The sequence below is a fragment of the Nycticebus coucang genome, chromosome 3, assembly GCF_027406575.1.
Source record: "Nycticebus coucang isolate mNycCou1 chromosome 3, mNycCou1.pri, whole genome shotgun sequence".
In the NCBI taxonomy this organism is placed as follows: Eukaryota; Metazoa; Chordata; class Mammalia; order Primates; family Lorisidae; genus Nycticebus; species Nycticebus coucang.
In genome coordinates this window covers 33,847,151-33,859,666 of record NC_069782.1, presented here as the reverse complement: position 1 = coordinate 33,859,666, position 12,516 = coordinate 33,847,151, and the positions used below count along the sequence as shown (strand labels likewise).

At 32.0% G+C, this 12,516-nt stretch overlaps 1 protein-coding gene across 4 annotated transcripts in view; it reads left to right on the top strand.

The window, feature by feature from the left end:
* The window catches only part of TMTC3 (transmembrane O-mannosyltransferase targeting cadherins 3), a 52,962-nt gene extending 41,188 nt beyond the window's left edge, over positions 1-11,774 (top strand). For 2 of the 4 annotated variants that reach the window (XM_053585593.1, XM_053585590.1), the window contains exons 12-15: positions 1,120-1,289; positions 3,044-3,270; positions 5,147-5,956; positions 10,116-11,774. In XM_053585593.1, the coding sequence (XP_053441568.1) occupies positions 1,120-1,289; positions 3,044-3,270; positions 5,147-5,956; positions 10,116-10,339 (1,431 nt within the window). In that variant the 3' untranslated portion in view covers positions 10,340-11,774. Of the gene's footprint in view, positions 1-1,119; positions 1,290-3,043; positions 3,271-5,146; positions 9,338-10,115 lie in introns of those variants that run through there. The other 2 variants (XM_053585594.1, XM_053585591.1) reach the window with 1 other exon arrangement.
* The last annotated feature ends 742 nt before the right edge of the window (positions 11,775-12,516 follow it).

Genomic DNA, 12,516 nt, shown 5'->3' with positions numbered 1-12,516 from the left:
GCGAAATTAGTAGATACATCTATGTTGCCATTTTATCCATCGGTTATTATAATGACACAAGATTTCACTGGCTATAATATTACAGTATCAATTTAGAAGATTTGCTCTTGCCCTTGACCTCCCACAAAACACAGGCAAAGAAATTGTGTCATCAGAAAAGATAGTTTAAATTGGGCTACAGCTTTCTCACTTGTGGTAATGTTGATAATAATAGTAACAGTAACAACTGGATAGTTTAGTAAATTTTTTAAAAACAGAATTAGACCATATGACGTCCTAAGAGTTATTTCAATCTTGAAATGCTGAATTTAAATTGTATTTGTTACAGATTTTTTTCAGATATAAAGTAGAACCTCTATAAGTTGACCACCCAAGGGAGTGTAACAAACTGGTTAATATAGGGAGATGGTCAACATAAGGAACTAGGCCTACTATACTGATATAGACATATGTTACATGACTGATTATGAAAATTATGTCAGCTTAAAGAGGTGGTCATTGTAGGGAGGTGGTCAACTACGAAGGTTCCATAATTTATTATGTTCATTGAGAATTTGGATCCTAATATATATGTATTATATTCAACTTTACTAAACTTGAATAACTAATTGGAGAACTTCATAATATCCTAACTTCACCAGATACATGAATCTTTAGTATAATTCTGAAATAAAATTAATTACTCCATTGTCACAACCAGGAAATAGTTTGCTGGCAAAATGAAAGTTGACACTATATACACTGGACTGAAAGATAGGTGGGAGATCTGGGTTCTGTTCTTCTGTTGCTAACTTGAAACCTTGACCTCTAAATGATTAATTTTTCTGACTTGATAAAAAGCTGCTAGGTATAAATAAAAAGCTAACAATAGTCCATTAAGCTAACATGAATGAAAAAATATGTCCTTCTATGCCACAAAATATTATTTTATTTTTATTTTTATGAATAGTATAAGTGCTTTTTTCACATTTTTATGTTATATTTTAGTATAGTAGTAAAACTTAGCAGCATAATTTTTATGTTTAGTGTTATTTTAAATAAGCTACTAGGAATACTTCCTTTTGATTTTTATTTTGTATTAAAATATCAAATTATGAAAATGTCTTTTCTTCTAAACAGATTATTCCTGGTAAAAAATATGCAGCTAGAATTGCCCCCAACCACCTAAATGTTTATATCAATCTGGCTAACCTGATTCGAGCAGATGAGTCCCGACTGGAAGAAGCAGATCAGCTGTACCGACAAGCAATAAGCATGAGGCCTGACTTCAAACAGGCTTACATTAGCAGGTATTGTTCGCATTAGAGCTATGATATCTAGAATATTGAACCTGTGTCTGCATGTACATTTTGACCACTTTGACTAATTTGGCTTGTTTTCCTTTTAGTAATCTTACCTGACAACCAAGTGCATAGAAGTGCAAGTTAGTTTTAGACTAACCATCAAATTTAATAGATTTGAAATTGACAAGGAAATGAATCCTTAACTTCTAATAGCCAACTTAGGTTTTATATAAAAGAAAGGATAGAAGAAGCATTTTCTTAGTTTCTCTTTTTCTTTTTTTTTTTTGCAGTTTTTGGCCGGAGCTGGGTTTGAACCTGCCACCTCCGGCATATGGGGCCAGCGCCCTAACCCTTTGTTAGGCACTGCCCGCTTTTTCTTAGTTTCATTTTCTTATCACCAAAGTCATTTATTCCTATCTAAATTAATACCTGAAACATTTTGTGATGGTTACTTACGATATCCAACTCTCAGGAGCTTTCTTAAGTAAATTTGGAGAGTCGAGTAGTTATTAATTCCTTTTCCTAAAAGAAAAGTTCTTGGTTGTCATTAAAAGAGTTTTGTGGCATCATGTGTTGAAACTTGATATGTTTTCTATGTAAGTGTTATTTATGTTTTTTTGTGTTTTCCTCATTCAGTAAAAATGCAGCATGTTTTAGAAACTTAACATTTCTAACACTTTACATGGGAAAAGTATATTCAGAATTTAAGTTTTTGAGATAAAATCTATCCTTAAATTAGAGGAGGTCTTCGTTCAGCCATGTCTACTACTTTCTGAAATCCACTTACTTTAACTGGGTTTTGTCAATAAGTAAATCCTGTCATGTTTGTTAATCCACAAAGAATTATTCAGTAATATCCTCATTTAAAAATAGCATTATTTACATTCTTTTTAGAAGTTGCTTTAATTGAGAATATTAATCATTATGTCTTTGATTTTATTCCTAAGCTGATGCTATAGAAAGGAATGGTATCATAATAAAAATAACATGTTATATATGCAAATGTGATTTTCACATACGTAACAAAAAATATTTTCTAAGTAAAATGACTTAAGTTTTCTAATAGAAAAATAGAATCATAGTGGAAAGATTTATACAATGGCTTTGTACAAACTGAACTGCAATTTTTAGATGTATTCCTCAAAACTGTCTGCATGTAGCTGATCCACTTCAGCTTTTGTGATTCTTTTTTTAATGAGTGGTCATTTTCTAAGAACACATTGAAGAAGACTAAATTAATGTAGGAAGGAGTTAAAAATGTCATATGCTGTGCCTTTTTCATATATTGAGACTTATATCATAGATTTGAAGACTGGAATTTCCCCATCATCACTATGTATTTTTTTCCTTCTTGAAATACTTTTACTTTATCACCGGACAGATTCTTGAATCTCCACTCTGGTTAGCTGTTGTTTTTCTCATGCAGTCTGGTCTGTCTCTTTTGAAGACAGATCCAAAGAATGTATTTTCTCTGTCTCCTTTTCTTCGATACCGTCCTCACATCTTGCCCCCTAAATTCAGGCAGGCTTTTTTTTTCTTCAGTAATGTTTGAAAATATATCAGGCCACATTTGCTGAACTAAGGATTTTAGATTTGAGAACAGTTTCAAAAAATTAATTTTAAAAGAGAGCTTTTAAGAGCCTAAGTTAAAAGTGGAAAAGAAAGCTGTGTGTAGAAAAGCTTAAAACTTGTCAAAAATGTTATCTACAAACTGACATGATAATGTTGTAAGTAAAGATTGTGTTTGATTTTTTCCATAGAGGAGAATTGCTTTTAAAAATGAATAAACCTCTCAAAGCAAAGGAAGCATATCTTAAAGCACTAGAGCTGGACAGGAGTAATGCAGACCTTTGGTACAACTTGGCAATTGTACATATTGAACTTAAAGAACCAAATGAAGCTCTGAAAAACTTTAATCATGCTTTAGAACTAAATCCAAAGCATAAACTAGCGTTATTCAATTCTGCTATATTAATGCAAGAATCAGGTATGTTTTCTCAAAATATTTCTATGTTTAAACAAATTGTAGTTTGGAATGTTAAAAATTTAAGCTTCCTTTTCCATAGACAATGTTTTATGGATGGATAGTTTGTAGCAGAACTGTGTTTAAGTGACTAATAGAAAAAATACTTAAAGAAAAAATATTTAAAACAACTCTTTTTAAGTAACATGTACTAACATGTATAATAATAATTCTTCTGGTATGTGTTAAGACTAATTTTTCAGTCTGTCAAGCAATACCTGATTAATCTGTTCTGCTGTTATTTTATCTGTTATTTTATGTTCTATAAAATAACCTTTTTATATATAAATATATATCCCAAATAATGAACTTAGGAAATTTTTTACATAATTAGGTTTTAGGAGCCGAAAGCATTATATGGTTTGTTTATTTTAAAAAAAAAAAAAATCTATTTTCTTTTGATTTACAAGAGCAAATATTTTTAACATAATTTTGTATCCAGTTTCATTGTTTTCTGAGATATTCTAATTTCTTATCTTTCCTATAATTTAGCAAAACTAAATTAATTACAATAAATCTGGATCTTTGATCTGTATTTTATAAAGGAATTTTTGTTCTTCACAAAGCGGTGTACATTATAATTTTTTTTAATTTTTATGTTTGAAAATTCTACAATTTTTAGTAATTTATTAGATATATTTCTTAAAAGTTTTGCAAAAAAATGAGTCATAGGATCATAGCATTTAGGAGTTAAAGAAAACCATTGAGTTTATTTTTGTCAGTCTTCTGTTTAGTAGATTAGAATGAAAACCAAATTGATCTAATGACATACCTTAACTTCATATGGCTACTTTAATAGCTAATCCAAGATAAGAACAGAAGCCTGCTAATTTATTTTCAAATTTTCTTTATTCCTAATGCTGTCAAATAACAGAATAGAGATCTTTATGCCTGGTTTTCAAAATGTACAAATTTTGAGATTAATGATTTGGCAAGGTTGTCTAACCTTAATGACTATGAAATATGTTCATTATTCCTCAGGAGATTACACTATAAAGTTTATGATTATAAAACTGAATTTTTTTTTTGCATTTATTTGCAATAGGAATTATTTCAGTAAATTCAGTAGGACCTCTGTAAGTTGACCCCCCAAGGGACTGAACAAACTGATCCATATATGGAGATGGTTAACAGAAGGAACTAGGCCTACCATACTTACACATATACATGGCACATGTCTAGTCTTTGAAAATTAAAGCAACTTGAGGTAGTCAGCTATGGAGGTTTTCCTATATTTGTTTTCTAAATCTTAATTTTATAGCCTTATATTTAATGGTATATTTCTGCCCTTAGGGGGAAAAAAAAATTTTTTTTTAGACAGAGTTTCACTCTTGGGCTCACACAATCCTCTTCCCTCAGCCTCCCAAGTAGCTGGGACTACAGGTACCTGCCACAACACCCAGCTAGTTTTTCTATTTTTAGTAGAGACAGGGTCTCACTCTTGCTTAGTTTGGTCTCGAACTCCTGAGCTCAAGCATTGCAACCCACCTCAGTCTCCCAGAGCACTAGGATTATAGGCGTGAGCCACCTTGCCTACCCCACTTAAAACATTACTAAAAATTTGAGGTAACATACAAAATGATTTGACTTAATAATGAAATTTTTGTTTCTGAAACACTCTGACTGCCTTAAAAGAAAGGAAATGAACTATTATTTCAGTATTTAAAATATATGTTTTTCCTATGAAGACTTTGGGGTTTTTGCTTTCCACTATTTTTAGCTACAGAAATTGTTTTGATGCTATCTTTTTTGTAATCTAAGTACTTGTAAATATCTTTGATCCTCAGACTTGTTTTGCCAATATTGTAATTTTTTTCTTTAAAAAAAATACTATTCTTAGGTGAGGTTAAACTCAGACCAGAAGCTAGAAGACGACTTCTAAGCTATGTAAATGAAGAGCCACAAGATGCTAATGGCTATTTCAACTTGGGAATGCTTGCCATGGATGACAACAAGGATACTGAAGCAGAAATTTGGATGAAGAAAGCCATAAAATTACAAGCTGACTTCAGAAGTGCTTTGTTTAACCTTGCTCTCCTGTATTCTCAGACTGCAAAAGAATTAAAAGCTTTGCCAATTTTGGAAGAGCTACTCAGATACTATCCTGATCATATCAAGGGCCTCATCTTAAAGGGAGATATCCTAATGAATCAAAAAAAAGATATACGTGGAGCAAAAAAGTGTTTCGAAAAGATTTTGGAGTTGGATCCAAGCAATGTGCAAGGAAAGCACAATCTTTGTGTTGTTTATTTTGAAGAGAAGGACTTATTAAAAGCTGAAAGATGCCTGGTTGAAACATTGGCATTAGCACCACATGAAGAGTATATTCAGCGCCATTTGAGTATAGTCAGGGATAAAATTTCTTCATCTAGTTTTGCAGAACAGTCAATATTCCCAACTGATAAGACTTCAGTTGTAGAAGAAGGAGACAAAATTCCAACTGAAAGTGTAAAGGGAATTTTAAGCGAATCCAGACCAACACAAATAATAAAAACAGGCAATAATAAAAGTCAGTCTAAATCTAACAAACAACTAGGAAGAAATACAGACAAAGAGATACCCCACAAAACAACAAAAGACATCAAAGAAATTGAAAAGAAAAGAGTTGCTGCTTTAAAAAGACTGGAAGAGATTGAACGTATTTTAAGTGGTGAATAGCATTCTTATTTATAAGATGTCAAGTCTGTATCATGTGATTGCTTGTACCAAGAGCCCTGAAAAATATCAAGGATCCATAACTCTTATCATGAGCTTACTCAACATAGGATCAAAACATTTTCGTTTAATGACCTATCTTACCCCAGGATATGTATTACATAAAAGTTTTCATAGATTTGGGTGAATATGGCATAAATATTAAATTACAGTGACAAATTTATAACTTTTATTATAAAAGGAAGATTTTTCTGGCACAATAATCTTTAGTACTCAATTAAAAATTTTTTCACGCCTAGATGGTAATCCCTTGAGGGCAAACCCAACATGTGCTGGTTTGGTCTGTGAATTCCCATTTATTAGCCTACTGTTTATTTGTTTTTTTTTTCTTAAACCTCTTAGAATTTGTGGATTCAAATCTAATTTAAATATCTGCGATTTAAAATCTTAAATTCATTCACTTATGAACACTTCTTTTATCTTGATTAATTTTGTTTAACCAAGGGACTTTGCACTACAAAAAAGCAACAGCTTTCCTTATGTTATATTTGGTTAGGAGGAATGCTAGATGAAGTATTTTTTTAAGAAGTTGCGTGCTAGCTTAAGAATGTATTTTCATAGTTATATACATGTCTTTAATGTCACTCTAACAGTTTAAAACTCTTGCAATTTTTAAGCAAGTAAAGTTTTACACACATATATACACACATTTCTAATGGTGCTTTTATATATTGCTAGGTTGGGGGGGTTGTTTGTTTTGTTGTGTTTTCCTTATTGATAGTGTTGCATTATAAGTCACATAATCATGATTTCTCTTTCACTTTATTCCCCAAACTATTCATGTTTCTTTGAATCATAATCATGCTGAGAAGTCCCAGTAACTCTAACTTTAAACTTTGGGTCATAATAAATTTCTCTTTTATCTTAGTGTTAACTTTCTGGTCTATTCTGAATTTTAATTTTTGTTTTCAAAACCTAACCTTAATCATTCTTAGATACCTTAAGCCACTAAATTCACTTCTGTTGAACTGACGGTAAAACAATGTGACAGTTTAATTTTAAACACTAAATTCTTGATATCTTCTTATGGTATATATTTTTATTAAATATTTATTTTGACTACTGAGCTTTTCGTAAAAATTTTAAGGCTGTTCTAATTCCATTAACTATGGAAAAAATTACTATTCCATTTTCTTATCCATATATTATGATTTAACCAAAATTGCATCATTTTTTGGCTTGCTATTCAGCTATGTAAAAGATAATCTAACATAGGATTAATCAATTTGTTGGTTTTGGCATATTTAAACCTGCATGTTAGGTTGAAAGGTAGATACAAATAAAACTAATTTAAATCTGATTTTTTTCAGTTAAAATACATTTCAAATGAATTTTGTAATACCTGATAAAGTTAGTTTTAATTTAAAATGTTAAAGCTTAAACTGTCATCCTGGGTTAGTAACTAATTTCTAATCATGCAGTATTTCAAGAAGTTTTAGTTCCTTTGCGATAACTAGTTTCTAATTATATATGGTTCAAAGACCATATTCCTGTAAGTTTTTAAAGAATTGTTTTATAAATAGATCATAAAATAACAAGGTCTGAATTAAAGACCCACTCTTACTAGATTCTCTGAGAGCCTGTTTTTTTAAGGTAATTTAAGCACTGATATCAGTCAGAGTTAATTCAGATCATAAGATTCTGTTAAGCATCACGCAATGCTTAATTTCAGTTCTTAGATTATGGCTTTGTGCCTCCAGATAGAAGGTAGAGAATACCTCAGGTATTATGACTAGAGAAATGAAATTCATCTTACTCTTATCTTCTCTTCATGTATCTTGAGGAAAAGTTTCAGAGTGTGATCTCTTCGGTTGTAGTATCAAGTGGGGAGTAGTTCAGAAAAGTAGAAGGAAATCTTTCGTGACAGCGGACTATAATAGAAGTTTGAGTAATATTTTAATAAATTTATATAACTATTCAAATGATAAAATGTATATATTAATGTTATCTATTAATTTTTATAGAAAAAAAGTCTTTTAGCACTTAGAACAGTGCCTATTACATAGGAAATGCTCATATATTTTAATTTTTTTAATTTATTTAAATCAGATCCACCCTGAGTAATTATAATTAATAATTATTCCAAATCAATGCTTTCCAGCCCTCACTTCATATTAGAATCATCAAGGGGGGGGTTTACTATGCACACCATCATATAATTATATCTGAATTACAGGGCAGTGGAACCATGCTTCAGTTTTTCCAAAAACTCTCCCAGTGATTCTCATTTATGGTCAGGATTAAGGGTCACTGCTCTAAATTAGTTCAGGAAAATCTTTTTTTTTTTTTCCCTTCTGTGTTAACTTTTTGAATTAGTAATTAACACAATTATGTTTTGATGGCTAAAGTTTCATTAAGGAATATGTTCTTCCAATAACTACTATTTATTACTTGAAATTTAAAATCTTAAGTTCATAAGCTCACTATGTGTAACATTATTATTTCTTCTCTGTAACCTCATAATAAGTATTTTATTCAAACTATTCAAGTAAGACAAGGTAATGATTGTTTTTTCCTCTGAGCTGCCTGCCTGTTTGTGGAAATGAAGTGGGGACATCTAATCGCAAATCACTAACCTATGGTTTGGACTTGTGATCATGTGCAAGTTTGGACATGAAAGCTTATTGCAGGATATTATGCTTATGTCTCGCAAAAAGAATCTACTCCTGAGGAGTTCTAGAAGAAGCTTTGACAATCTCCAAGGGGCAATGTTGTGTTACTCCTTCACTGCTCTTTGAAGTTAGAATTTAAGTTTTTGCAATTGCTCCTATATGTGTTTCCTCATTAACATTCAGAATTGGGAATTTTATGTTATAATTTTTACAGGAAGTAGTTTTCTGAAATTAAAGACTTAGAGAATAAAATATGTAATTTTGTTTATCATAAAGTTTGTGTTTACTTTTATGTAAATATTTAGTATGTGAATTACACAATTCTAATAAAACCTCATGCCTTTTCATTGCATCTAATTTGACTCTCAACTTCATGTTACAGAATGCTTCTTTAAAGATGCTTTAATGAAAAATATTAAGAAAATATATAGATTTGTATGTCAGTTTATACTTCAGAAATCTACATATTTGCCATATTTATTTTTTTAAAGATCTCCTAATTGCATGACTAAGTGATATTTAAAATGAACTCCCCAAAATATCTGGTACCTTTGTCCAAAATTTTATTTGTTGGAAGCATCAGCCATTCATGTTAAGAATTCATAAGAAAACAGTTTAAAATCATACACATTTTATATTACTGTAGTGTCTGTGTGTACCATTATTTCTAAATATTCAGTATTAAATTGTTACTTTCTAAAACCTTAACCTGACTTTTCTTTTACTGTTAATGAAAACCACACCATATCGTATATGAAGCCATTTCTTCCCCCATGAAGAAAGACCTGGCCATGTAGTTTATTAACACTAGCAAACATAAGTTTACTTCCTGACACTGATACATTTTCAACCATGAATGACAGCAACCAAATTAAAAGAAGGAAACAGTTAAAATTATATGCAAGTTTAAGTTATGCATTTGCCTAGGTCCAAATCCTGATATTAGGTCTGTTGTAATGGGTGAAGTTGTTTAAACTGTATGTTCTTATTCTCTTCATCTGCAAGTTAGGAAAAAATCCTTTGCTCTTAAGGAGTATCAATATATTTGTATTATATTGCATATCATATGTTAATATATTTAAAAGTTTTAGAATAGTTTCTGGCACAATAAACAGTAAAAGTTAATAGTATAAATACTAGGCTTAAACTCAGGCACTTGATGGCACATTAAATTTATATATGTGCTAGCAGAGAGAATAATGGTCAAGATAGCAAGTGATTAAAAATATAATATTAATGTTCCTTTGCTACCTAGCCAACAAGTACATAGATACCTCAAAATAAATAATACTGGAGTAAGGTTAAAATGCACAAGTTCAGAACTAAGACACCTTAAAACTGCTTCCTTGCTCATTTATTATTTACTTCCATCAGGGAAGTGTAACATGGTGAAATTTATTAGATAGACTCTGCAGATTGAATCTCAGGCAAATTCATGTATTTGGAACGTTCTTCATCAATAACATTTTTTTTTTTTTGTAGAGACAGAGTCTCACTTCATGGCCCTTGGTAGAGTGCCATGGCATCACACAGTTCACAGCAACCTCCAACTCCTGGGCTTAAGCGATTCTCTTGCCTCAGCCTCCCGAGTAGCTGGGACTACAGGTGCCCGCCACAACACCCGCCTATTTTTTGGTTGCAGTTCAGCCGGGGCTGAGTTTGAACCCGCCACCCTCGGTATATGGGGTCGGTACCTTACCAACTGAGCCACAGGCGCCGCCCCATCAATAACTGTCAGTGGATAAGCATATTTCCCATCAAGTACCATTTGTTGGTTCAATAAGAACCTGATGCCTTCATGTTCAGTAAAGTGAAATACTTTTTATATAAATAAATTATTTAAATGCTTCTCAACAAAACATTCTAGTTTGCCCTTTCTAAAAGTCTTGTACAGTCAAAACTCAGTCTTTATTTCTTGCCCCCTCCATGGCTTTAGTTTCAGATATCAAGAACAAAGACTGATTAGTCTGTACTAAAGTACAAATAATGAATGGATCTTGTTATCTCAAAGGTTAAGTCAAATGAGCTGTCTTTGTAAAGTTGCAGGTATTAGAGTGGATCAGGGTTGTGGAATTTCTTCACCATTCTAATTAATTTGATCTCAAAAAGCCTTTTAACTATTAGCATCCCACTTCTGACTAGGATACTATTTTTAATGGAACCTGGCAGTCCAGGTTATTGGAATCAGAGTAACCAGACTGTTAGGAAAGTCAAACTTAGTTTCAATAGTAATATCTGAAGATTTCTTTTCTTTTTTTTTTTTTTAATATATATCCAGTAGAGGCATTGCTAGCTCGTAGGGTAATCACATGTTTAATTTTTTTGAAATTAAAAAAAATTGTTCATGATTGACATGTAATGTACATGTTAATGGGGGTATAATATATTTCAATACATTTTTATACATTGTATAATGATGAAACTATGTATTTTGAATTTTCTGATGTTTCTCTGTTACTTTCTAGTTATACCATTGTCAGAAAATATTGATGTGATTTTGATCTTAAATTTGTTAAGACTCACTTTGCGGGTTAACATATAATCTCACCTGGTGAATGTTCCATATGGTGTTGAGAAGAAGGTATATTCTCTAGCTGTTAAATGGAATGTTCTATGTTAGTTTGTTGTCCATTTGATCTGGAGAGTAGATTAATGGTCTGTATTGCTCTTCTATGTGTATGATCAATCTATCCTGAAGGTGGAGTGTTGAAGTCCTCTACCACTATTGTATTGCATCAATCTCTGTCTGATTATAATTGCCTTGGGTAGTCTTATTTGGATTGAATTTGATTGGAAATCTTTCACTTTCCTGTATCTAGACATTTATACCCTTCTCTAGGTTTACAAAGTGTTACACTACTGTTTCTTTTTTTTAAATAAACTTTCTACTCCTTTATCTTTTTCTTATCCAACACCTGTGGCTCAAAACTTTAATCTTTTGTTACAGTTACATTAATCCTTCTTTATTCCTTTTTTTCTCTCTTTTCTTCTGACTGTATATTTTTAAATAATCTGTCTTTGAGTTCACACCTGTGCTTGATTAACTCTGCTATTGATGCTATTTATTGCATTTTAAAATTTTGTTCATTGTATTTTTTTGCCTCCAGGATTTCTGTTTCATTTTTTTAAATTAATCTATTAAATTTGTTGGCCTGGTCACTTATTATTTTCCTCATTTTGTTAAATTATTTTGCTGTATTTTCTGATGTTTACTGAGCTTCTCTAAAACAGGCATGTTGAATTCTTTGCCAGATAGTTCATACACCTCCACATCCTTAGGGTCAGGCACTACCTTATTTTGTCTGTTCGGCAAAGTCCTGTGTCCTTGTTGTTCTCGATTCTTGTGGTTGTGAGTGAATATTTGCACACTTGAAGAAATAGGTACTTATTCCAGTCTACACAGACTGGCTTTGTCTGGTAAAGCCCAGCCCTGTAGCAGACATGGCATTAACAAAGGCCAGAGCTCTGGACAGCTGCAGCCAGTGGGATGCTGTCTAAAGCCTGAGATCTGCTCTAGCAGGTGTATCTCCTAAGGCAGATGAAGCCAGTGTGGCATTCCAGAAGCCAGGTGTCAACTGAGGACTATCCAAAGTTATCCTGTTGGGAATGTGGTCTGAAGACCAAGTCTGCAATGTAATCCTGAAACTTGGGACTGTGTAGTCTTAACTGGTACCAGGGAAGTCTCAGTCTGTGGATACTAGCTGAATATGGGTCCATGAGGGTCTAACCAGTGCTGGGTTTTCCTGTGATGGGCCCAGTGTTGGACTCTAAGGCAAAATCCTGGGGTCATTTTCTTTCCAAGAAGATGATATCTCTATGCACTGTTTGGCCTGGGGTAGGGGTAGGAATGATGCAAGTAATGTAAAACTTTCATTTCTAAGCT